Source organism: Bos grunniens, chromosome 12, assembly GCF_055505025.1.
Source record: "Bos grunniens cultivar Pamir isolate PY7600 chromosome 12, Bosgru_T2T1.0, whole genome shotgun sequence".
NCBI classification, from domain to species: domain Eukaryota; kingdom Metazoa; phylum Chordata; class Mammalia; order Artiodactyla; family Bovidae; genus Bos; species Bos grunniens.
The window spans coordinates 78,691,745-78,719,152 of record NC_141176.1 but is presented as its reverse complement, the minus strand read 5'-3'; the positions used below and the strand labels follow the sequence as shown (position 1 = coordinate 78,719,152).

At 42.3% G+C, this 27,408-nt stretch overlaps 1 protein-coding gene across 4 annotated transcripts in view; it reads left to right on the top strand.

Moving 5' to 3' along the window:
* The first annotated feature begins 7,250 nt into the window (after positions 1 to 7,250).
* The window catches only part of LOC147361954 (ATP-binding cassette sub-family C member 4-like), a 67,424-nt gene continuing 47,266 nt past the window's right edge, over positions 7,251 to 27,408 (top strand). Inside the window, exons 1-3 of one of the 4 annotated variants that reach the window (XM_086330266.1) lie at positions 18,129 to 18,648; positions 19,579 to 19,685; positions 20,790 to 20,981. In XM_086330266.1, coding sequence (XP_086186392.1) covers positions 18,522 to 18,648; positions 19,579 to 19,685; positions 20,790 to 20,981 — 426 coding nt within the window. In that variant the 5' untranslated portion in view covers positions 18,129 to 18,521. Of the gene's footprint in view, positions 7,668 to 18,128; positions 18,649 to 19,578; positions 19,686 to 20,789; positions 20,982 to 27,408 lie in introns of those variants that run through there. The other 3 variants (XM_086330264.1, XM_086330263.1, XM_086330265.1) reach the window with 3 other exon arrangements.

The following is a 27,408-nucleotide window of genomic DNA, read 5'->3' as shown; positions in this document are numbered from 1 at the left end:
ATTTGATCTCTGGTTCCTCTGCCTTTTCTAAAACCAGCTTGAACATCAGGAAGTTCACAGTTCACATATTGCTGAAGCCTGGCTTGGAGAATTTTGAGCATTACTTTACTAGTGTGTGAGATGAGTGCAATTGTGCAGTAGTTTGAGCATTCTTTGGCATTGCCTTTCTTTGGGATTGGAGTGAAAACTGACCTTTTCCAGTCCTGTGGCCACTGCTGAGTTTTCCAAATTTGCTGGCATATTGAGTGCAGCACTTTCACAGCATCATCTTTCAGGATTTGGCATAGCTCAACTGGAATTCCATCACCTCCACTAGCTTTGTTCTTAGTGATGCTTTCTAAGGCCCACTTGTCTTCACATTCCAGGATGTCTGGTTCTAGGTCAGTGATCACACCATCGTGATTATCTGGGTTGTGAAGATCTTTTTTGTACAGTTCTTCCATGTATTCTTGTCATCTCTTCTTAATATCTTCTGCTTCTGTTAGGGCCATACCATTTCTGTCCTTTATCGAGCTCATTTCTTTTATGGGGGGTAGCAATTGCAGAGGTGTCTCATATACCCCCTGCCCTCACACTCCAGAGCCTCCCCACGACCAACATCCCTTCCTTTGCTACAACTGACAGATCTAGACTGACACATCATAGTCACCCACAGTCCATAGTTTACATTAGGATACACTCCTGGTGTGCATTCTATGAGTTTAGACAAATGTATGACATTTTCATTATCATGTATCATACAGAGTACTTCCATTGTCCTAAAAATCATCTATGCTCCACCTATTCATCCCTTACGCCCATCTCCACTCTCTGGCAACCACTGATCATTTTACTGTCTCCATAGTTTGCCTTTTTGTCATACAATTAGCATTTTACAGCATATAACCTTTTCATACTGACTTCTTTCACTTAGTAATGAACATTTATGATTCTTCCACGTTGTTTCATGGGTTGGTAGCACATTTTGTGTGTGTGTGTGTGTGTGTGTGTGTGTGTGTGTGCTGAATAATTATCCATAGTCTGGATGAACTAGGTTAATTATTCATTCACCTATTGCAGGACATCTTGGTTGCTTCCAAGTTTTGGTAATTATGATTAAACCTGCTATATGTATTTTACAGATTTAAAATTTTTGTTTCTCTTCCTTCAAAGTTAAACATATAATGAACCATTACTTCTAATATGCATGCAAACCAGACTGAATAGTTACCTCCTTTCATTTACTTCATGCTTTCTCTATATTTACATTAGTTACATTATTTTTAATATTAACATATTCAGTTTTTCCATCTTCCATTTACTTTGAACAATTCAGGGAAGTGTAATAAAACACACAAATAGATCTACAAAGAAGTGCCATCACAATACAGAGATGGTTGTTCTATGGAAACTGAACAAGTTGACTGATAGGCAGAGATGGATGGCAATGCTTGATATTCAGTTGCTGGATGAAAGTCTAAATTTGAAATAAGAATAGTGATTTGATGGTAGCTGAAGAAAAGTTGCAATCCTATAGGACACACAGATGTGTACTAGAAATAGTCTGGCTGTTTGTTTAAACAGTAAAACCTTGTCACCTGGACATTGAAAAATGATAACTGACACACACATACTCACCATTGGTAAAAGGGAGAAAACGTTTGGCCCAGAATTTGGTCTTTGTTTACAGAGAGGCATTTCTCACAGGATACAAGCAAGTTTTACCATGTAGTTTAATTCTGAACTTTGCATGGATACACGACATGGGGTTAAATGAGCTTGCAGACAAGCTCATTTGAAGAGGAAGCACCTCGGGTTTTCTGACCGAAACTCCCAGCTTTGGGCCAAAGGCCAGCTGCCCTTTCTCATTTGCTTCTTATCCAAAGCTACTGCCTTATCTTGCAGCCACAGAAATATGACATGAACTATAACTTAAAATTTTTGTAATAGTCATGTTAAAAAGTAAAAAGGAACAGGTGAAATGGATATTAGTAAGATATTTTTAAACCAGTATGTTCACAATAATATTGTTTCAACATGTAATCAATGTGATAAATCATTAATGAGAGAAAAATATTTTTACACTGTCTTTGACATTTATTGTGTTTTGTATACGTATAGCATACCTCAGTTTTGACCAGATGCATTTGAAGTCCTCTAATGTGTTGGACAACCCAAGGTTTACAGTGTTATTAGTTAGGACTTCTATGGATGCAAGGGAGTGAATACATTTCTCAGTAATTAGAAGGACGGTTTTGGTAGGTGTCTTGGTTTGGGTTCCCCAGTAGCAGACTCTGAGACAAGGATTTGAGTGGAAGTAGTTTATTTTGGAAGTGATCCCAGGAAAACACATTTAGGGAGTGGAAAAGTGATATACAGAAGGAAGGAAGTCAATAAAGAGTGTGTTAACAAACAAGTTACAGCTTGGGCTACTGGATTTCTTCTTGCTGGGTCACCGTGGGAGAGAGAATTGCTTCAACTGATGGGCAACGCACTGGGGCATTTATTTACCAACTCCCCATTGATCGGTGGCTGAGGGTTGAATCCAGGGGTTTTGGCTTGTCTTGCATGTGGCCCCAATGTGCTCTACAAGCATAGAGCTCCCAAAACAGTGAGCTGCCTTAATTCTGGAGGAATGTCAGAGGATAGGAGCTGGAAATGGCAGTTTCTGCCCCAGCAGTCACATTGTCCAAGGAGGGATCCTGCTAGTCTCAGGAGCCCTGGAGGCCTGATGCCAAGACTGTCCTTTACATCACTCATCCTACTTATGTATCCTATCCCTGGCTTCTGGATCAGTCTTGCCACACAGTAGGTGTTTAGTAAATAGCTGTTCACTTTCCTTTGGGTACCAGCTTTATTCTTTTAGGCATGTGTGATCATGCTAAGTCACTTCAGTCATGTCCGACTCTTTACGACCCTATGGACAGTTGCCTGCCAGGCTCCTCTGTCCATGGGATTCTCCAGGCAAGAATACTGAAGTGGGTTGCCATACCCTCCTCCAGGGGATCTGCTCAAGCCAGGGACTGAACCTCCATCTCTTATGTCTCCTGCATTGGCAGGTGGTTTGTTTAACACCAGCGCCACTGGGAAGCTTCTTTATTCTTTCAGGCCTCTCCATGTAAATGGGGCACATAGCTACCAACAATCATGGGTCATGTCCTTATAACTCCCTCACTAGAAAGGAAAGTGAAGTTTTCCCCTTTCTAACTCCAGGAAAAACAAAAACAAAAAAGAACAGCAACAAAAATATCCTCAAGAAAGAAAGCCAATTGGCCTAACATGGGTCTTCACTTTATCTCTGGGCCAAACCCTTTGAACAGAGACGTAGCATACTATTATTGGCTAGATTTGAATGAGATGTCCATTCCTGAGGTTATGAAGGTGGATATATTATGGGAGAGTGGAGTGACAATGAAATTTTAACCATACAGACTATGGCTACTCACTGGAGTGTGTTTATATTGTGAATCCCTTTTGTCTTGATAGAAAAATGCTTGAAGACCAGCACTGTCTCAGCTGAACCATTTTAGTACTGCTCTTATATCTGCTGCAGATTTAATGCTTGATGCTTTGACTATTTGACAGAGATACTATAGATCATTTAATAATTTATAGTTCCGTTCAGTTCAGTCGCTCAGTCGTGTTCGACTCTTTGCAACCCCATGAATCACAGCATGCCAGGCCTGCCTGTCGATCACCAACTCCTGGAGTCTACCCAAACCCATGTCCACCGAGTCGGTGATGCCATCCAGCCATCTCATCCTCTGTTGTCCCCTTCTCCTCCTGCCCCCAATCCTTCCCAGCATTAGGGCCTTTTCCAATGAGTCAACTCTTCGCATGAGGTGGCCAATGTATTAGAGTTTCAGCTTCAACATCAGTTTTCACACAGTTATAAATTTGCATCATATGTCCCTGAGGTTTGGGAATGAATCAAGTCTGACAAGATTGAATCCCTTGTTGGATGCTGTCTCATCATTTCCACTAGAATCAATGGCTGGCTGCATTAACTCAGCATAATGTATTCAGTGTTCATCCATGTTATAGCATGTATCAGTATTTTATAAAATGCCAAATAATATTCCATAGCCCATAATACCATGTTTTATTTGTCCATTTATCAGTTTATGTACCCTTGGATCGCCCTGCCTCCAATACATTTTTTCCTTTTATGAATAGTGCCACTATGACATTCATATGTAAGTTTTCATGTGTACATGGGCTTCATTTATCTGCCTAGGAGTAGGATTGCTGGATTATGTGGTAACTTTGTGGCTGTACCCCCTTAAGTTCCCACTAGCAATGTATGAGAGTTCCAATTTCTCGACATCCTTTCCAACACTTGTTATTATTGCCTTTAGTTATAGTACTGAACATTTAAGATCAGAAAAGACATGCAGATATAGACCTTAATACATCTTCTCTGTTTGTAAGCTCCACACATGGCTTTGTGGTCATGTAGCTAAACATGAATGGAATGAATGGAATTTCCATTCCAGTGAATGGAAATCTTTTTGTTTGTATGTTGCTTTAGGTTTTAAAAAGTACATTTACGCATTATGAGACTCACAATAAACCTACAGGGAGTACAAAGAGTGGCAATTTCCCATTTTAGACCTTAGATGGGCTAGGTCGGAAAGGTTAAGTAATAAGTGAAGCATCTAAAGCTCTGGTCCCCTGGCTTCATGTTGAGTCTTCTCTACACAGTTCAATGCTGGATTTTAACATCTCTTCTAAGTATCATATTAATGTTCAGAAAAGAATGCTGAGAAGTTTCAAAAGATCTTAGTTAAAAGCAAAAAAGACAGCAGAAGCTGAAGGGACAGAGTGTATTTGACAGTTTGGAGATGCTAATTATGGTTCTGAGATAGTTGTGGGGACTGGAGAGAATAGTCTGGGGAAGCCTGATAAGGGAAGTCACTAGGCTTCCAACTTCAGCAAGAGATTTAAGAGGACTGTAAATCAGGTGAAGTTGGGTTATGTAAACTGTAGATTGCATTATCTCAGAAAGACCTAATGCCAGAAAGTAGGTAATTGTTACAAATTTCAGCTCTGTTTTCATTTTTTTGCAACAGAAGATTTTAAACATGCATGGAATATCAAAAAATGTATAATAAATCCTCACAATGCCCATTGATAGAACATAATCAACATTCTATCATTCTTACAAGTTGACTTATAAAAATATTTGAATACATTAAGGCTTTCCTTAAAATCATTTTCCCTCCAGCTTTATTGAGGTATAAATGACAATTAAAAATGTAAATATTGAAGATACAACCTAATGACTTGATACACATATATGCTCAGTTGCTAAGTCGCGTCCGACTCTTTGCAACCTATGGACTATAGAAACTACTCACCACAGCCAAGGCAATCAACATAGCAGTCAATTCCCACCTTAACCATTTTCCTTTTTTGTTTTTAATGTTGAGAACTTCCAAGATCTCTTCTTGTAGAAAATTGAAATTTCACAGTACATAATTGTTGACTGGAGCCACATTTCTGTATACCAGTTCTCCAGAACTTACTTGTATTTTGTAATTGAAGCCTAAAGTCATTATTAAAAAGGGAAATTATCAAAGAATAGCAACATGATCTTGTGATAAGCTCCACAAATTTTGACCTTTCTTCATTTAGGGTGGAAGGGAAGAAAACTGCCGAGCTGGTAAGATGGCCACACAAATAGCTACATACTTATGGGTGGGAGCCCAACATTTTGTTCATTCAGTCCTGCAGTCATTCATTCACTCAAATAACACATTCTAGGCAGTTTTGATGCTCACTGTCCATCCACCAGTGAGACCGTCATGCTGGACTTGGACTTGAGTCCAAATCAGGAGTCATCATTTAATACATCTTTGAAGACTCTGGATAAGTGCTGTCCTTGAGCCTCATCTTTCTCATCCATAAAATAGGGATAATACATTGTTGAATAGGGTGTTGTTACAGTTAAAAGTAAGGGGAGTTCCCCAGAAATATGCATGACCTGTGTTCTGTAACATATGCCACTGTTACTTGTCTAGACCCTGAGCTCATGATGAAAGAAATCATGAGACAGTATCTCTCTCCTCAGATTTCCCTTTCCCAGTCTAAGAGGGCAGCAACAAGCTCACAGAAGTTCCCTGCACAATGCCAGAAAGCTGCCCCCATTAACACCATGCATTCATCTTCCAAAATCATCTGAGTTCCTCTAACTTTCTTTTACTTTTCATTAGGTCTTGCAGCTCTACAAACATAATCTGTGCTAAACCCTGTTGTTGTCCGAGGTCAAAAAATCTGTTGGAATTTGGAGGAAACAAAGGTTTATTGAAAGAGTCAAGCAAGGAGTTCATGCTCAAAAAAATCCAAACTCCGTGATGGATTTCAGGGGAGAGTTTTTATAGGGAAGGTGAGGGAGAAAGTGCAGTGTAGGTGATCACCTCCATCATTATTCTCTGATTGGTTGATGATGAGGTAACAGGGTCATGTCATGGGGTTTAACATCTTCAGTCCTCAGGCTCCAGCTGGTGTGGGGGCTCCCTGCTCGTGGTCGTCATGCAGTTAACTTCTTCCATCTGGTGAGGGTTTTAGTATCTGCAGAACAACTCAGGAATGTGCATCAGACACTGTCATCTATATGATCTAAATCCTTCAGGGAAGGACTAAAGATTTTGTGATTGCTATATGGCTGATTTATTGTTTAATATTTTGTTGTTGTTACTACACATTTACATTCTTTCAATCATTAATTCTTGAGCCAGCCTTCTGTGGTTCAGAGGAGGCCTGGGAGATTAAAGCTTTTCTCCAAGCAAGAGGGGCTTCCCAGGTGGTTCAGTGGTAAAGAATCCACCTGCCAATCCAAGGAGAAGCAGGATGCAGGCTAGATTCATGGTTCAGGAAGATCCCCTGGAGGAGGAAATGGCATCCCACTCCAGTATTCTTGCCTAGATAATCCCATGGACAGAGGAGTCTGGTGGGCTACAGTCCATGGGGCCGCAAACAGTCGGACAGGACTGAGTGACTGAGCACCACATGCACAAACAATAGGCAGGCAGAGGGCATGGGGTGGGGTGGGGTCTATCTCAGGAAGGTCCCTGCCCCATTACAGCTGGACACCCTCCTATAGCACCCTTATTTGGTCTTGATGAGGGCAGAGTGCCCAGAGCAAGGGCTGCTATCTCCTTGTACCAGCTTTCTCCGGGTCTTCATCACAGCTGAGGGAACGTTTCTGATGCAGCCTGCCCCTCCCTCTCCGTCTTCTGGGTGGGGGCCTGGGCTCAGAGCGCGCCCTTTGGTAGAATTTGCAGCCCGGTGCCCAAACGTAGGCGCCTCTGTCCCGTGCCTTGGGTGCCGCAGTTTCCCTAAGTGGCTCCATCAAGCGCGCCTGCAGCCTCGCCTCACACCTGCGCGGCCCCCGGCAGAGCCCGGCTGGCTGCCCCTTGGTCCTGCTGCCCCCACCGCTCCCGACTCCAGGCCCCAGGGGCAGAGGCGCGGGCGGCCCCCCGGTGCTCCACTCCTTGAAGCAGGTAGTTCTGTCTCCCCAAGAGAGGACCGCGCTGTGTCTGAGCCTCCAGCCTCCCCGCCGGCGCCTCCAGGAGCAGCTCCATCACCAGAGCAGCGCGACCCCGGCCCGCGGCCGCCTCCACCTGCAAGATGCGGAAGCCCAACCCGCTGCAGGACGCGAACTTCTGCTCGCGCCTGTTCTTCTGGTGAGAGCCCGCCTGGGCTGTGACACCTCCGCCGTCGTGGGGCGGGTGCTTGACGCCGCCGCTGCGCTTTTGGGGACCGAGGAGGGGGGTGGTCGGGGCGAGGGAGAGCTTTCCGAGGGCGCCCTGGGCACCTGGCTGCTTGTAGCCCCTGGGGCCACGTGGTCCCTGGCATCTGGGGAGCCCGGGAGAGGGAAATCGTGGTGAGGCTCCCTGACTTGTAGCTCGCTGCTCCACCAGCAAACTCCGTAGGCCCTAGTAGGACGGGGAAACGGGTAAAGTAGGTGGGGCGGCGAGTGAAGCAGGAGGCAGGGAAGCTGAGAACCCAGGCTGCCCAAGGGGAGTCTCCCGACAAGCCGACAAGCGGGAGAAGGACTGGACCACCCTCTCCAACCCCTGCCGCCCACACACCCAATACCACACAGCCACACTCCATTCTTAGCCGACTTCCCCAGTACTGCTCAGGAATTCGCAGTTCTGAACTAAAGCGGCATCCTTATTTTTCCCCTAAGCAAGCAGTTTATGAACAGCTTCCTTTATCCAGTTAGTGCCCTGCACTGTTCTCATCGTCCAAGAACGTCCCCATTTTCCCCATATTCCTTAGGTGACAGCTGAGTTCCGCCTGCACCGGGCTCCCTCGTCACTGTGCCTATGACAATGTCTCCCTTCCTCCCTCCCTCTCTCCCTGTACATCTCTCACTGCATTTCCTGGTATCTATTTGTGACAAGTTTCATGTGTGTAAAAACACTTGTTTTTAATGAAATGAATGGGGATACTATTCTTGAACACGTTTTGCTTTTGCCTGGGACACACAGCCAGGACTGGAATATGTATTCGAACGGCCCCTTTCTCTACTGTGAATATCTCCACTTCCACATTTAAGGACCAAACCCTGGAGATGTGGTCCCTGAAACCTGTGGGATCTTATGCAGATCTTTAGCCTTCAGAGAAGCAGTGCATGGTCTTGATGCAGGTGGTCCTGCCCAGGAGTCATGTGGTCCTGAAACCACTGAAGGGTCCCTGAACTGTGAGGAAACACCAATGAAAAATGCTGCAGAGAGCTGAAGCTCTTACCTGAAGTCTTCATCTAATAGCTGGGACCTTTATTTTTTGGGGCTCCAAAATCACTGAAGATGGTGATTGCAGCCATGAAATTAAAAGACGCTTATTCCTTGGAAGGAAAGTTATGACCAACCTAGATAGCATATTCAAAAGCAGAGACATTACTTTGCCAACAAAGGTCCATCTAGTTAAGGCTATGGTTTTTCCAGTGGTCATGTATGGAGGTGAGAGTTGGACTGTGAAGAAAGCTGAGCACTGAAGAATTGATGCTTTTGAACTGTGGTGTTGGAGAAGACTCTTGAGAGTCCCTTGGACTGCAAGGAGATCCAACCAGTCCATCCTAAAGGAGATCAGTCCTGGGTGTTCATTGGAAGGACTAATGCTAAAGCTGAAACTCCAATACTTTATTCTGGCCACCGCATGAGAAGCGTTGACTCATTGGAAAAGACCCTGATGCTGGGAGGGATTGGGAGCAAGGGGAGAAGGGGACGACAGAGGATGAGATGGCTGGATGGCATCACCAACTCGATGGGCATGAGTTTGAATAAACTCTGGGAGTTGGTGATGGACAGGGAGGCCTGGCGTGCTGCGATTCATAGGGTTGCAAAGAGTCGGACACGACTGAGCAACTGAACTGAACTGAACTAACTACGCAGGCCTGAACTGCTGGATTTTAATCACTCTTTGGTGATTATTAGGTCTTTTGTTTCTGGAACCTAGCTCCAGGGAATGGGAGCTCCTATACTTGTTCTGATGGTGGTGTATTCAGTGTGTAGTTACGTCTCTTGGTCATTTGGTGGCCCTTAAGGAAAGGGGGGCTTAGAAGAAGGAATGTGGGTGTGGTTACTCTAAATAATACTGAAATAGTCAAACATCTGCTTAAGGCAGGGCAAGAAACTCTCCAGGCACCTTCTGTCTGTGGATTTTCAAAATGTGTGTGTGGAAATGGGAAGATAAAGACTTCTCATTGATCTTGGTAGACACCCATTTCCAGTTTTCCTGCTGGAAGGAGAGAAGCTATTACCTCTTATTTCACACTTGAAGTTGCTGAAGAAGAGAGGTTGAGTGAGTTGTCTATCAACACACAGCTAGAAAGTGAAAGAGTTGGACCCCAAATCAGGCAATCTGGCTCCCTGTGTATGTAACTGGTGTATCGAGTAGGTTCTATTTGTGTACTTGTTTGTAAATGCACAGAGAAGCTGATTCCAAACACACCTTTGGTCTTATTGGCACGAGTCTCTCAAGGCAAGTTCTTAAAGTTCTTGCTGTTGGAGATGATGCATTTGAAACGTCTCTATAATCAAGCTTTAGGGCAGCTCTTCTCAGAGCTTTCAGACCTGCTCATCCTCATCACCTGGGAGTTTGTTAGAAATGCAAATCGCCCCCCACCCCCACCCCCCCCACCCCACCCCCCCACCCCACCCCACCCCACCCCCGCACTCTTTCTAGATCAATTGTGTAAAGTTAGAAATTCTGGGGGTGGGAGTTAAATAAGCTCCAGGTGATTCTGATGGAAGGTTGAGACTGGCTTCTGCTTTCAGCCACCCCTCCCACTGGCATTACTACTTCAATGTTAACTTTTAAAAGGGGTCCAGACTTTGTGAAGTTAGTTGTTGAACACAATTTCCAGCCTGTATGTAAATTCTGAGGTACCCTCGTGATTTTCTTGTGTTCCCCACTCGCTGCCCTGGGGAAAGCTGACATGAGCCCAGGCAAGAAGTACTGCCCAGAGACAAAGTCCGCCTTGTAGAGAAAAACTGAGTTTTCATCTTCTCATTGGGTGTTTGCTTTTCTTCTCATATTTCACCTGCTTTCTAAACTTGCAAATGATGCCAGTAACTAGCTTATTGTCTTTATACAAATGACCTCACTGGAGTTTTAGTGTTTTCACAGCACGGGTGGGACTTAGAGTCAAAGAGAAGGCATACGTTATGGCTATAGGTAATTATTGTGGATTTTAGAAATTTCTGCAATAAAATTAAAACTATAGAAGAAGAAGTGAATAAAAGTTTATTTCTATTAGCCACGTACACTCACTGATAATTTGGCTGTTTCTTAGAATAACTGGTGAAAGCCGAATTTTGTTCCATCAGGTTTGCCCTCTTAAAAACTGCTTGTGTGTTTATTTCACTGCTATTTGTGAGTACCTGAATTACATTTCTAATGGGACTGAGGTTAAAAATGTCAAACAGTTACTTATTTATTGTTGTCCATGCTGGGTCATCATTGCTGCTCTCGTGCTTTTCTCTAGTTGTGTGGTGACGGGGGGCTCCTCCCTAGTTGTGGTGCACGGGCTTCTCTTCTTATGGAGCACAGGCTCCAGGGCGAGTGGGCATCAGTAGTTGTGGCTCATGGGCTTAGTTGCTCCATGCCACATGGAATCTTCCTGGACCAGGAATCAAACCTGTGTTCCCTGCATTAGCAGATGGATTCTTAACTACTGGACCATCAGGGAAGTCCAGTATCAGTTTTAATAAGAATTTATTTGATTTTTAGAGTTGGAACTTTATTGACTATTTGTCTTTCTTTGAATTGTCTCTTTCTTGGAATTGTCTCTTCATAGACATTTTTTCCTATGAGGCATTTTTATATTTGAATAATTTGCAATAGCACATATAATACTTTTTCAGATTGTCCTTTGTCCTTTAGAGGTTTTAAATTAGATATAATTAATTATATTGAACTTTCCTTTTAGCTTCTCCTATTGCTTTTGTAATATGTCTTTTTTAAAATCCTAGCATCCTCTGTATCTCTGTAAGCATTCTATTTTGGCTCTCCTTTCTTATTTAATTTCTAACAATAAACTATACATATGTATTTATATATATTATATATATATATAAAACAACTATATATATATTAGTATTTGGTATAAGATAGACCTCATTTTCCCAAACAGCCCATATTCCTATCATGATTTGTTGAATGATTCTTCCTTTTTCCCATTATTGAAAATCAGTGGCACAATTTTTGAACCATGCCCAGTCTGTTGAGACTCTCCCTGGCAATGTCCCTGCTGTCCTGCACTGTAGCCTTGGGGTTGTGCTCTGCATTTCTCCCCCCATCCCCCCATCCCAGAAGCAGCAGGTTGGGGGTTAGTGCAGGACCTATCCCCAGAGATGAAGGTGGAGCTGGGTCTTGGACCTGATGCATTTGGCCTTCAGGGAATGGTTGCATCCTCACTGCACTGACACTGGCCACGTCTCAGTCAGTAAACTGTCCCCTTGCAAAGGGAGTGTGGGTGTGGAAACTGCCACTAGCGTCAAGTCAGACTCTCCAGAGACTCTTGTCAAAGAAGCTGATGACATGAGGGGGGATGTGAACTGGCCTAGTGCTGAGATGGTTTAGGGAGGTTGGGGCTGTTAGGCCCTCAGTAACTACTGATTGTGAATACATAGAAATGTTTAATTTCAAGCTAGGATTCTTTGCACCATTTCCAGAATACCACTTGTTCCTCATTAACAGTGAGAGATCCACATGTTGTAGATGGAGGCTGGGTGAGCTCTGCCAGGTGCTTTTCTGGCCTTGACCTGTTTCCTGTAAGCATTTAGTTTGTTGAGTTTTGGTAATTTTATACAATAACTACAGTCTCAAGCAAGGTGTAGAACATTCCATAGGTGTGGTGTGTCCTTGTAGAAAACTAATCTGCCTAAAAATTTTTATCTCTTGTAGTTTTTTCTTGATTTTTTGGGATCTTGATCATCCTACCTCATCATCCTGAGAGGTGTCAATTAGAGTCCGTTCAGATGTGTCAAGGGAATAAGTTGCCTGAGTCTTCCAGGGGTCCCCCAAACATATTGACCCCCTTTCTCTCTGTTGACATGAAACAAAGAGGGTATCAGATATTTCTCTGGCAAAGATAGGCTTATGGGATCAGCAGAGAATTACAGTTCGAGGTTTACAACTATGGAGAGCTACATGCAAGTCTTCAAAGGGCCAGGGAAAGAGATCACTATTATAGAGGGGAAAGAAAGTTGGCAGGTCTGTTAAACAAAGATTCCATGGCGTTTCACTGACTGTTTGCCAGGAAAGAAGCAGAGTCTTTGTTCTTCCTGTTGGGCTCTGTCATTGTAACTGCATCTGTCAAAGTTATCAGAGATTTTCTACTGGGGCCCAGTGGGATTACTCAGGATCTCTGTCATGGTGACAGCTGCTCTTTTTCTGGTGAGATGTTTTCCTGTTTAGAGCAACACTGTCTTCTCAGGTGATCCCCTCAGCAGCCTTGGGAGGTTGTTATCTCCACATGTTCTCCTCAGTTTCCAGAGGCCAATACTGAGATGTTATGTGGCTAGTTTGTGGTCATTCAACCAGAAAGTGACAAAGTCTAGACTCTAACACAGGAAGATTTCTAGCTGAGGCACATCATGTGCAATTTTTTTCTCATTACATTATTTTAAATTGTGGAAAAATGCACAAAACATAAAATTTACCATCTTGACCATATTTAAACATATGGTTTAGCATTGTTAAGGACATTCATGTAATTTTGCAAACAATTTCCAGAACTCTTTTCTTCCTGCACTAGTGTGGGGGAAAGTGTCATCATCTGGGCACATCCCAGTGCTAATTCTGAGTGTTTTCTGTGGGGAACGACTGTAGGGAAAATGGCCTAACATGTTTCAAACCTGTTTAGTGGTAAAGCTCACAGACTTATACTTTTGTTTTGGAAGGAAATTGAGACATAGTAAGACATAGTAAGGGTCACTGGGATGCTGACCTGGAGAGGAGAAGTGGAGGAGGGGGCACAATTGAGGCCCTGGGTCCTCAGGGCCGCTGTTGGGATTAGGATCCAGTCTTCTGTCTCCTGGAATGGGGTTCTTTGGAGGTGCCAACCTACCAGAGTTTGTAAAAGCTGAAGCCCAGTTTCTCTTATTGCTTCTTTAATGATTCATGGACATTCATGCATTCAATAAATAATTCTTGAGCATCAATTCTGTATACATACTGTCCTTGGAATAATGGAATAAAAAGTTTGATCTCTGCTTTCACTGGTTATTATTGTCTTGCCTTGAAATTTTCCTTACCGTGGCAAGGTCAGGAAAATAGTGTTAATCTTTGGGCTATCTCTACATTTTATTATCATTTAAATAATGCCTAATGGATTTGAACAGGGTTTGAGGGGTATCTTGTGTATAGTTAACTGTTTTTTTTTTTCCTTTTTATAATAAGTAATTTGCAGAGAGAATTTGAGATTATATGGATACCGTCTTCCACATCAAACTTTCACCCACTGGTTTTAACTTCCATTGATAATTTTCTGACTCCATCACTCCTTTTGTGTTTGTTTGCCTCTGTTTGCAAGAGCATTCCTTTCTTTCCTGTTAATGTAACAACATGGATTCAGACATCCTTTCTTTATTTAATTTGTTGTTATTCATTGCCACTTATTTGTTTTGATTCTCAATGTATCCCAGATTTGTCTAGCAAAAGTCATTCAAGCTGGCTTCTCTGTGCTTTCCATACAACCTCATGACTCTTTCAGGGCTTCCTTATTTTATGGTGCAAGTTGTTCCTTCTTGGACTTTCTCTGCCTGTAGGTCTTAGGCTGTAGACAGTGAGGCTTTTGCCGGGATTGCCTGGGGCTCTGCTTACCAGGGCTCGTACTAGTTATGAGCAGCCCTCACAGAAATTCTCCTTTTGGAGCCAGTGTTGTGGCTTGACTGGCTCTTGTGGTTCTTACGATTGTGAGACACGTGTCAGCAACAACCATCAGGGGACTTTGAAATGATGAGGTGTATCACTCATTCACGTGTTGTGGAGGGTAACAGACACACCTGGGGTGACACAGGCAGGTCCTGAATAGAGAGAGGGCAGGTGAGTAAGTCTGGACTTGAGATTCTGCCTTTTGGGGGTTGAGGGTGGGGTGTCTAGGATTTTGATGGTTCACTTTTTATTGCTAAGTATGCTAAGTCACTTCAGTCGTGTCCAACTCTGTGCGACCCCATAGACGGCAGCCCACCAGGCTTCGTCGTCCCTGGGATTCTCCAGGCAAGAACACTGGGGTGAGTTGCCATTTCCTTTTCCAATGCATGAAAGTGAAAAGTGAAAGTGAAGTCGCTCAGTCGTGTCCAACCCTCAGCGACCCCATGGATTGCAGCCTTCCAGGCTCCTCCATCCATGGGATTTTCCAGGCTAGAGTACTGGAGTGGGGTGCCATTGCCTTCTCTGTCACTCTTTATTGGTGAATTTAAAACACAAGACTGGGAAATAAAGTGTGAGAAGGGAGAACCAAGCAGTCAGCAAGATAGTCTGTTATCAAGTCAACCAGAGCTTTTTCCAAGCGGGAACTTCATGGGTGGGGTGGCCTGGCTCTTTATCTAGTTGTGTAGGTGGCACATGTTCATTGGATGTGGCTCTCTTGGACAAGGATGTCTCCAGAGTTTAATGTCTGGCATTTATATTATAATCAAAAAAGCTAATTATCAGGTGCTTACATAAACTGCCCTAACCTTGGAACCAGCTATTTCTTAAAGGAGCCTTGGCTCCTTGTAGAGAAGAAGGGTATCAGAAAGTTAAGATCTGGGTGAAGGGTCCTAAAAGGCATAGACTTCCAGTTATAAAATAAATAAGCTATGGAGATATAATGTCTGATGTGGTGACTATAGTTAGTAATACTCTATGCATATTTGAAAGCTGCTAAGAAATTAGACCTTAAAGACTCTCAGCACAAGAAAGGAAATGTAATTGTGTATGTTGAAAAAACAGAACCCCAAGATCTAAGGACTGGAATGCTCTTTGCTACCAATATGTCATTACTCCAGGGTCTCTCATTGTATAGAATTAGGGTGTATACATATGAGTGTGTGTGTGTGTGTAAACACGTATGTAATTATTTTTTAAATTTATTTTAGGATAATTACTTTACAATATTATAATGGTTTTTGCCATATATCAACATGAATTGGCCACAGGTACACGTGTGTCCCCCTGATCCTAAATCCACCTCCCACTTTTTTTCCCCACCCTATCCCTCTGGGTTGTCCCAGAGCACTGGCTTTGGGTGCCCTGTTTCATACATCGAATTTGCACTGGCCATCTGTTTTACATACGATAGTATACATGTTTCAATGCTATTCTCTCAAGTCATCCCATCCTTGCCTTTTCCCTCTGAGTCCAGAAGTCTGTTCTTTACATCTGTGTTTCCCTTGCTGCCCAGCATGTAGGATCATTGGTACCATCTTTCTAAATTCCATATATATGTGTTAATACACAGGATTTGGCTTTCTGTTTCTGACTTACTTCACTCTGTATAATAGGCTCCAGCTTTATCTACCTCATTAGAACTGACTTAAATGTGTTCCTTTTTATACCTGAGTAATATTCCACTGTATATATGTACCATAACTTCCTTATCATTCATCTGCTGATGGAGATCTGGGTTGCTTCCATGTCCTAGCTATTGTAAACAGTTCTGCAATGAACATTGGGGTACATGTATCTCTTTCAATTCTGGTTTCCTTGAGGTGTATGCCCAGCAGTGGGATATGCTGGGTCGTATGGCAGTTTGCTCAGCTTCCCTGGAGGCTCAGAGTTTAAAGTGTCTGCCTGCAATGTGGGAGACCTGGGTTTGATCCCTGGGTCGGGAAGATCCCCTGGAGAAGGAAATGGCAACCCACTCCAGTATTCTTGCCTGGAGAATCCCATGGATGGAGGAGCCTGGTGGGCTACAGTCCATGGGGTCACAAAGAGTTGGACATGACTAAGAGACTTCACTCAATTTAACTCACTCAAAATGGCAGTTCTATTTCCAGTTTTTAAAGGAATCTCCACACTGTTCTCCAAAATTAGTGGCTGTACCAGTTTGCATTCCCACCAACAGTATAAGAAGGTTCCTTTTTCTCCACACCCTCTCCAGCATTTATTGTTTGTAGAATTTTTTGATGATGGCCATTCTGACCAGTGTGAGATGATACCTCATTGTGGTTTTGATTTGCCTTTTTCTAACAGTGAGTAATGTTGAACATATTTTCATGTGTTTATTAACCATCTGTATGTCTTCTTTCGAGAAAAGTCTGTTTAGGTCTTTTGGTCACTTTTTGATTGGGTTAGTTTTTCTGATATTGAGCTGCATGAGCTGCTTGTATATGGTGAAGATTAATTCTTTGTTAGTTGTTTTGTTTGCTGTTCTCCTATTCTGAAGGCTGTCATTTCACCTTGCTTATAGTTTACTTTGTTGTGCAAAATTTTTAAAGTTTAATTAGGTCCTTTTTGTTTATTGTTGTTACTCTGGGAGGTGGGTCATAGAGGATATTACTGTAATTTGTCAAAGAGAGTCTGTCTATGTTTTCCTCTAAGAATTTTATACTTTCTGGTCTTGCATTTAGGTCTTTAATTCATTTTGAGTTTATTTTTATGTATGGTGTTTGATAGTGTTCTGGTTGCATTCTTTTACAGTTTACCAGTTTTCCTAGCACCACTTCTTGAAGAGACTGTCTTTTCTCTATTGTATAATTCTTCCTCATTTATCAAAAATAAAGTGTCCATGGATGCATGGATTTATCTCTGGGCTTTCTCTTTTGTTCCATTGATCTATATTTCTGTCTTTGTGCCAGTACCATACTGTCTTGATGACTGTAGCTTTGTAGTGTAGTATGAAGTCAGGCAGGTTGTTTCCTCCAGTTCCATTCTTCTTTCTCAAGATTAATTTGGCTATTTGAGGTCTTTTGTGTTTCCATACATATTCTGAAATGATTTGTCCTAGTTCTGTGAAAAATACCATTGGTAGTTTAATAGGGATTGTGCTGAATCTGTGGATTGCTTTGGGTAGTATGCCGGGGTCCAGCCCCGGTGGATCCAGGGAATTCAAAGCAGGGATGGCATCAGCGAGGATCAGGAAACAATTGCTTAATTAAACGTTAAAGAGTAATAGAATAAGGATAACTCAGCAGGAAAATTCAGTGAAGAAAAGAGGCTGAATAATTCAGCCTGAAGGTGAAAGAAATAACGACATGGGGAGACCAAGTTTTGGTGAACAAGGCCCGCACTTTATTTTCCAAAGTAGTTTTTATACCTTAAGTTATGCATAGAGGATAATGGGGGAAGGGGTAGAGTCATGCAGTAAACCAGGCTTTCTTCCTGCAAACTTATCATAAGCAAAAGTTTAGGTGATTTGCGTCATCTTCTGGCCCAGAGGCCTGTTAACATTTTAAGAAACTTATTTTTCTCTAAAGGTGATTATTCCAAAGTCAGGCGCCAGCCTCCAAAAAGCATTAGATAAAGTTGCATTCCTACAGAGCAAAGGTGTGGTGGGCTATAACAAGAAAAAGAATTAACTCAAGGGTCCCAGGTTACAAACATTAAAGCTACTACTTACACCAATTATATTAATCAATACACTTCCAGGGACACAGCAGGTAAGGGATATGGAAACTTAGCAGCAAACATTGGCCCAACAAGTGAAAATCCCTTCACCACTACAATTTCTAATCAATCTTTTAACTACTCAAAGGAATCTGTGTTTAGACAGTTTAGAACACCTCCTGCCTCTCACAGTTGGGAGGCTCTGAACAATCACATGTTGCCGGAAAAAACCTATTCAGGCAGGCTAGAGGACTTCCAAAGGAGTTTGTAGGTTGAAACACTGTCACACCCAGGAATTATTAACTGGAGCTGTAAGCTAACTCTTTTTTCAGAGAGAGGTAGTGGGGGACAGCCCCCCGTAAAGTCAGAGGTGTAGGTGAGAGTGCAAAGCAGAAAGTAGGCAGACTCTGGTTTTGGGGGTAGATTGCTCGAGAATTTCCAGGGAGACTCCTGAGGCTTGATCCCGCCTTTGCGTATGCCAAGCCTCCTTCCTCATGACCTTTGCCAGGGGCGGAGCTCGCTCCCCGCAGATGACGTCCCGATGGCTCGCTGTGTATCTAGATGTCATCTGTGCCATCTTTGTCACTGTTGTTGCCTTTGGGGCCCTGACTCTGGCAGAAAGTAAGTACAGATGTGAATAATGGTTTGTGGTATGCTTACAGTTTATAGTCTTGTTTACAGTTATTAAATTACTGCCACCTCATCTAATATCATATACTGTTTGGTTCTAATGAACTATATTAAAGTGTTTGCAGCATATGATTCCACAGTGTGGTCTATATGAAGTCATTTGTGTCTTAATATGAGACTTTTAATCATTTCATCTTTTGTTGAATGGTTGAAGTCTACACAACTGTAGCAGGCTGAACATTCTTGGTAGTATCCTGTAGTTGGGAGGAGAGAACCAAGTTTACTATTAAGCTTTTCCTTCAGCTTAGAGGTTAGGTTTTAGCTTTAGGGCTATTCAAATCTCTTGGTTGTAGATGCCTGGTACACTGGGTTGAGAAAGATTTTCTGCAGCGAAGAACATTGTCCAACTGTGTGGGTACCAGATGAGCTATTGTTGGTGTGTGTGGCATGAATTCACCGTCCCTAATGATTCCATACTAACTGCATTGAATCTTTAATATGGAACAATGAGAGTAGTATTTTACATTTAAAAGCACTTGCTCTTAAAACCTATTGCCTTTTTTTTTTTTTTTTTTTGTGGTTTCAACTGCAGCTGCATTGGATATGTAGAAAGTTATATTACCTAATGGTTCTTGCAGACATAAAGATGGAAGTCTGAATAATGACTTGATTCTTCACCTATATGATATTGTCACATATATGTAAGTCCTGATGGGATTAATAAACACATCTCACAGTATTTCATAGTCATTTTCCCCACTGTATTATGATCTCAATCCACATAGTAAAAGTGTGAATAATACGATCATGACATATGAATAATTGAAATATGATAAAGGAATCTCCTTTGTAAAGTTACAGAAGGAGCTGAACAAGGGTTTAAGAACCATTCTGACTTCATTCCTCTTCTTCCATGTTTAGCTTTGAACCCCGGGAAGATTGGCCTGGTGCTCTCTCTCGCCCTCACGCTCACACTCACGGGGATGTTCCAGTGTTGTGTCAGGCAAAGCATCGAAGCTGAGAATATGGTGATGTTTACCTTATTTTTCTTAGCCTTTTCAAATCTCCTGGCCATTAGCTGGCATAAAAGCAATTCTTAGGTTGAACCATAAAATTCTTGCTTTTACATCATGATTAACAGAGTTTTCTTTCTTTCTTTTTTTTTTGCATCCTCTTCCATCTATTTAAAGTTAATATAAAATAAAATATATATGTGTTTTTCTCAGTCTTTTGTGTGCTGTGTCAGCAAGTTTTATATTCATCACAAACTGTCTTCAAATATAATAAATATCTCTGCAGGAGAAATGTTCTGAAATCCTGGAGAGAATAAAAGCTAATTTCTTAGTGGCTTTTTTATCTTTGTTTCTTAATAGATAATTCCTCATGGTTGGTTAAGATAAAGGATTCAGCATTTTGAGATTTGTTTATTTAATTAGTAGATTCCTCCACTCCCATTTTAGCATCTGTTCTTATGTGTACTGAACACCTGAATTTGCTGGTGTCTCTTCTTTCTGGTCAAATAAGCTCCCACTCAGAATGCACTATCAGAGTTGTAGAGTTTTGCCACCTTAAGAGACCTTAGTCAATATGTAAATTGTAATCTCTTTTGAATATTTGCACCTTCTCCCAAAGGGAGAAAAACAAATGAAAATGAAAACTTTCCACTTCTTGCTTTTAATAAAGCAGAGAGTGACTAATTATTAAAATGAGGTTTGATAACCTTCCAGTTCTGCTCATCTATAGCAGATGGCCCTTCTGTAGCTGCACATTACTGATTGGTGTCCATAAGTATTCTTTTCTTAAACAAAATTCCCTTATTTTTTTAATTCAGGTGTGAAAACTGGATCAATAAAAGCTTTGCATTCATTTCTCTAATTCTTTTAGTTTTCATATAATATTGAAGAAAGTATCTGTAAATGACAATGTTATAAGACCATGAACAAGTTTGCAAATCGTCAAAGGCCTCATAAAACTCCTACTTCTCTCCTTTGTGGATGCTAAGACCTGAGATCTTCTGAACCATGGAAAAGCTGATGTAAAGATATAAAAGCAGAAGGTTTCATTTATAGTCTCTGAACATCCATAAGCAACACCCTCCTTTCCTAACTCCTGTGATGTCTTATGTATTTCAGATGATTTCAGTAGAAAGGGGGATTGAATATACAGAGTGTGAGAAAGAAGCGCTCTGGGAATACAAGTTTCGACCACCACCAGCCTGGCCCCATAGAGGAGTGATTGACTCTTACAATGTGAACTTCAGATACAGCTTAGATGAGCCTCTGATATTGAAGGACCTGATACCATGCATATTCTCAAGTGAAAAGGTTTGTTTAAGCCATTTGCCTCTTTAAAATCGAGCTAAAGATTTAGTGCTATATCCACTATTGGTTTCCTTGTCAGTGAGTCCAGAGGATTCTCTTGGATGCAGATTAGATCAATGACATTACATGAGAATCCTTCTTGGAAACTGACCATGGGATGGGGATCCCAGCGTTTCTTTCCCTGGGTCATGAGCTCACTCATGGTGGTTATTGGCCCTGGGATCTGGAGCTGGAGTTTAACCTGACCCAGGACACTATATATGACACCTGATTATTCATAGTTTGGGAAGTGAGCCCTATCTCCCTGTCATGAACTCTCCCAATATCTCTCCACTTTCTTCCTTTCCATCTTTTCTTTTTTGTATTTCTGAAATATTCTCTTATTCCTATGTTACTCGCTAGTTGCAGCCTCCTCCTCTCTCCCATGGCCCTTGCCGTAAACTTGTCCTCCACTCACCTACACTGAGCTGTCATCTCCCTGCCTTCCCTCCCACAGACTACTTGTTTCTTTCTTTTGTTTTTTTAATTTATTTTAATTGGAGGCTAATTACTTAACAATATTGTATTGATTTTGCCATACATCAACATGAATCCGCCACGGGTGTACACGTCTTCCCCATCCTGAAACCCCCTCCCACCTCCCTCCCAATACCATCCCTCTGGGTCATCCCAGTGAGCATATATATGGAATTTAGAAAGATAGTAATGATAACCCTGTATGCAAGACAGCAAAAGACTTCTTTCTTTAGCACAGATCTAATCCTTACCGGCCTAGTTGACGTGTTGCTAGAAGCATAGTGCAGCCCTAAGTCCACTTCAGCAGGGGCCATGGGATGAGCTTGTAGTGAAAATTGAGGAGCCCAGAAGCATGACTCAGTCAGGGGTGAGGAACCAGAGCTCCCAGATGGAGTCAGGGCCCAGAGATTCACTCAGAGTAGATGAGAGCTAATTGAAGGGAGCAGAGGAAGATGCACTTGGGAGACGGCAGAGAGGTTTATGATCTGGTCCTGTCAGCGTCCATGTCTGCAGGTGATGTTCCTATTTACACTCAGTTTGGGGCCCTCGACTGGGACCAGGGCAGGATCTTGAAGAAGAGAATAAACCATGACACACAAGGTGGTAGGAAGCTCTTCCCCACCTACCTGTCCAGCACTGAGTCCTAACATGCTCACACCCTCTACACTCAGGTCATGTGTAGATTCTCCCAAAGCACCATGTCCTGCCTGCTTCCGGTGTGCATACACTGCCGCTCCACCTCAGAGACACTTCCCTTCTGTCGTCTGGATGGAGAAAGTCTCCTGATTTTCACAGTCAACTCTAATGCATCTGCCTCTTCAGGCCCCTCTCTGCTTCCATAGCATCTTATATATTCTTTTAAGATAGGGCTTATGGTAGACCTGTGTTCACAGCAGACAAAAGTTGGAAGCAACCCAAGATGATGATGTCCATGATGAAAGTGACAGATGAATGGATAAACAAATATGGTATACGCTTACCATTAAATGATATGTAGCTTTAAAAAAGGAAAAAATGACCAGTGATGAAACTTGAGGTTATCATGACATATGAAATAAACCAGACACAAACAGATCCAATACCATATGATTCACTTTTTATGAGGTTCCTGGAGAAATCAAAGACAGAAAGTAGAATGATGGTCCCCAGTAACGGAGGGAGGAGAATGGGCTATTGTTGTTTAATAGGTACAGAATTTCAGTTTTACAAGGGAATATATGTTCTGAGGTTTGGTTATACAACAATGTAAATATACTTGACACTATAATCACTTAATATAGTTAAATTAGTAAATTTCATGTTACATGTTGGTGGTGGTGTTCAGTCACTCAGTCATGTCTGACTCTCTATAACTCACATGGACTGCAGCACGCCAGGCTTCCCTGTCCATCACCACTTCTGGAGCTTGCTCAAACTTATGTCCATTGGGTCTGTGATGCCATTCAACCATCTCATCCTCTGTCATCCCCTTCTCCTCCTGCCTTCAATATTTCCCAACATCAGAGTCTTTTCTAATGAGTCAGCTCTTCCCATCAGGTGCCAAAGTATTGAAGCTTCAGCTTCAGCATTAGTCCTTCTAATGAATATTCAGGAGTGATTTCCTTTAGGATTGACCAGTTTGATGTCCTTGCAGTCCAAGGAGTTCAAGATTCTTGACAGTCTTCTCCGACACCACAGTTCAAAAGCATCAGTTCTTTGGTGCTCAGCTGTCTTTATGGTCCAACTCTCACATCCATACATGACTACTGGAAAAACCATAGCTTTAAATATATGGACCTTTGTCAGCAAAGTAATATCTCTGCTTTTTAGTATGCTGCCTAGGTTGGTCATAAATTTTCTTCGAAGTAGCAAGTGTCTTTTAATTCCATGGCTGTAGTCACTATCTGCAGTGATTTTGGAGCCCAAGAAAATAAAGTCTCTCACTGTTTCCATTGTTTCCTCATCTATTTGGTATGAAATGAGGGGGTCAGATGCCATGACCTTAGTTTTTTGAATGTTGAATTTTAGCAGCTTTTTCACTCTCCTCTTTCACTTTCATCAAGAGGCTCTTTAGTTCCTCTTCACTTTCTGCCATAAGGGTTGTGTCATCTGCATATCTGAAGTTATTAATATTTCTCCCAGCAATCTTGATTCCAGCTTGTGCTTCATCCATTTGGCATTTTGAATGAAGTACTTTGCATGTAAGTAAAAAAAACAGAGTTACAATATACAGCCTTGACATACTCCTTTCCCAAATTTGAACCAGTCTGTTGTTCCATGTCTGGTTCTAACTGTTGCTTCTTGACCAGTATACAGGTTTCTACATGTATTTTGCCACAATTAACATAAAAGATATAGCACCTGTGCTATCCTTTGTAATTTTGAGTCTGTATCTCACAGAACCCTGAGGTTTAAGTTCAGGGAGCATCTTATTTTCATCCTCGTTCCCTAGAGAGTGGCATTACAGGTACATAGAGGGTGCTGGGGACTGCTGGATAGGAGAGTAACACACACATGTGAACAACCAGTAACCAAAACATACTCACAAGACAACTGGGTAAGCAATAGATTACATTTAAATAACCACTCTTTAAAACTCTCCACCACAGACATACCTAGAAGACTATAGCTGTGATATAATGAATGATAGCCTTGTAACATGAAAGAATAAACATTCAACTTAATGCCCCAAAGAGACTCAGGGAGCAGCTTCAGTTAGTCACTGAACAAAAGTTGGCTCCTAATTATTTCTAGTCTCACTGTAGGTCAGGAAGAAGGTGAGGACTTCTGTGTTTGGAAACATTAACCACAGCTCTTGACACAGCCCTGTCCCTGAGAGTACTGTAGGCAAATCAATGTTTGATTACTCATAGCTCTGTGTCCATCAGATTTCACCTTGTCAGTATAACTCCACTAATTTGTGTGTGTTTCTTCCAAAGCCATAAATATGAATTATCTTAGAAACTTCATATATAACTTAAGAACATAACAGTTTTGTATTCTTCCATCTCCCAAAATCATAGGACTATCTGAGATTCTAAAATGTTTGAGGAAACATTTGATTTGGAGACTCAATTAATAAATATGACAATCTGACTTTTGATCTGTGTCTTGGTCCACTCAGCATCACCATTAGCTTCACTTCTGTGTTGTGAGAAGATACCCAGGCAGTGTGTTCTCGAAATGATTTCCCTCCACCTGTGTACAACCCACGGAGAAGGCAATGGCATCCCACTCCAGTACTCTTGCCTGGAAAATCCATGGACAGAGGAGCCTGGTAGGCTGCAGTCCATGCGGTCGCCAAGAGTTGGGCATGACTGAGCGACTTCACTTTGACTTTTCACTTTCATGCATTGGAGAAGGAAATGGCAACCCACTCCAGTGTTCTTGCCTGGAGAATCCCGGGGGTAGGGAAGTCCGGTGGGCTGCTGTCTATGGGGTCGCACAGAGTCAGACCCTACTGAAGCAACTTAGCAGCAGCAGCAGCAGCAGCAGTGTACAACCCAGTTTTCCTTTCCTACTCACCTGTCCCAGCCCTGTCACTCCAGGACACCCCTTTGGTGTTGGCTTTGATTAAGAAAGGCTGCTGCAGGAGAGGGGAGGACTTGGGAGTGAGCCCACCCAGTAGAAGGGGTGCTCTATTGTCTTTCTGCCATGTCCTCTGCTGTCCTGATTCATGGAAGTTAAAGTTAATAGGAAAGTGTAGTTGGTGCTATGCTGGTTTTTTTTCATGGAAGAAACACCAAGTAAATCTAAAGATCCAGAATGAGATAAATGCAACCCTAGGCTTCCTGGGTAGATTTTGAACTTGGGCTGCATTTCTCATTTAGATGATTTTTGGTTGATTTGATAATTTTAAAGAGTCTTGGGCAATTTTAAAGCATTTTCCATCTCTAGAGGTAGATTGACTTTGCTTGTTATTTTTTTCTTGCTCAGAGGTATTAATTGAAATTTAACAGATGCTTGCTATAATGTGTAAAAATATTGGTTTCCTACATTTTCTCCTTTTTTTACATATTTCCTCAGTAACTCCCCCCCTCACTTCCAGTTTGTCCCACTTTCTCTCTAAGTTTCCTGATTCCTTGTGACTCAGACTGTGTTGCCAGGGTCAGTATCACCTGCATATCTTCTATCTTCTTATACAGAATCTCAGGCTCATCCAGACCACTTTCTCAGCATTGCATTTGAACAGGACCTTCCAAGAAAGTCCTTTCTCTCCCATAGACAGTTTTTGATGACACATAACCCATGATTTCCAAGAAATGTCCTTTGACAGTTTGCAACCAAACTCATGAATCACCGAAATGCCTGCTGTGTTTGAGCGTGAGGCTCTGGAACATTCTACGGCACTTAATACCCTATAGATTTATTTACTTTCATATTCTGCAAATCACACCCTTACATTATAATCCAATTCTGTGTGATCCCACTGCATTTGTTTGATCCTTTCCATGGAGTCTGTCTTCATCATGGGCAGTTTTCATCCTGCTCCCGCCTTCCCCATATCAGCCTCTTGCAGGGACTAGAGGGATTTCCCACAGGCTTAGCCCTGCCTGGACCTGGAGTCAGAGACAGCCCCACCCAGCAGCATATATGTGTGGCTCTTTCACCACCTGATGGGATCCAAAATGAGTCTTGCTCCCCAAGCAGGGCAAGAGGTCTGTTTGGCCTGTTCCCCAGGAACAATGTACCCAACTTAGCTGCAGGTTTCTCTCCCAGACCAACTGTGGGTGCAGGTTCTTCCTGCAGACAGCCAGCCCACCTGACCTCACTTTCTCTGTTTTACCTACACAGAGGGACATAATAAAGTGTCAGGCCATCTAGGTGATAAGAAAACCATCAGCAGATGGAAAAGAGGCCAACATATGTGGACTTGAGTCCTATCTTGTGACTTTTAGGCTCTATTATTTCAGGTAGACTTAGTTGCCTGACACTATAGGCATGGCCTTAGTTGCCAGGCTACTTAGATGGCCTGATACTTTTATCTTATCCCTCTGTGTAGCTAAAACAGAGAAAGTGGGGAGAGGTGTAGCTGCAGTTAAAGGAACATGTCTAACAGAGATCTTATGATGGGAGAGTTGAAACATAACATGAACATAAATGCATAAAGTGTCATGGGTGGAACAAGAGGGATGACTTCACTGAGCAAAGAGGGTACCTGAGGTCAGATGGGCTAGCTGTCATGAGTTTGAGCAAATTCCAGGAGTTGGTAATGGACAGGGAAGCCTGGCATGCTGCAGTCCATGGGATCACAGAGTCAGACACGACTGAGCAACTGAACTGACTGACTGAAGTAATCTTATGCAGGCTTCCCAGGTGTCTCAGTGGTAAAGAATTCACCTGCAATGCAGGAGACATGGGTTCAGTCTGTGGGTCAGAAAGATCTCCTGGAGAAGGAAATGGCTACCCACTCTGATATTCTTGCCTGGGAAATCTCATGGACAGAGGAGCCTGGCAGACTACAGTCCATGGGATCACAAAAGAGTCAGATACGACTTAGCAACTAAACAACATCAACAACATAATTAAGGAAAGAGTTTATTCTGTTTTTCAAAAGTAGCACAGCTGGCATTCGGGTACTGAATGTGGTCCTTAAAATGAGGAATTGAGTCATGAAGCATTGCAGGGGAAGAATCTTCAGGGCTTGGCACTACACTGGACTTTGGGAAAACTGGAAGTAAGGTAGACATTTTGAGCCTATGAGCCTGGGAAAGAAGTAATGAGATTAGAGTGGGGAAGTCAGAGGAAGCAGCTGTTTTGTGTGGGCCATTGGGTGTTGATCATGTTAGGTTTGGTATATGAAGAGAGATCTAGATGCAAATATCTAACAATTTGGTGTGATCATCAGAAACCAACACCTCTGCGGTCTGGGAAAACAGCAAGGGGCCATCACAAAGCAGCTAAAATAAGATTGTCTCCAAATATCTTTTTGTTA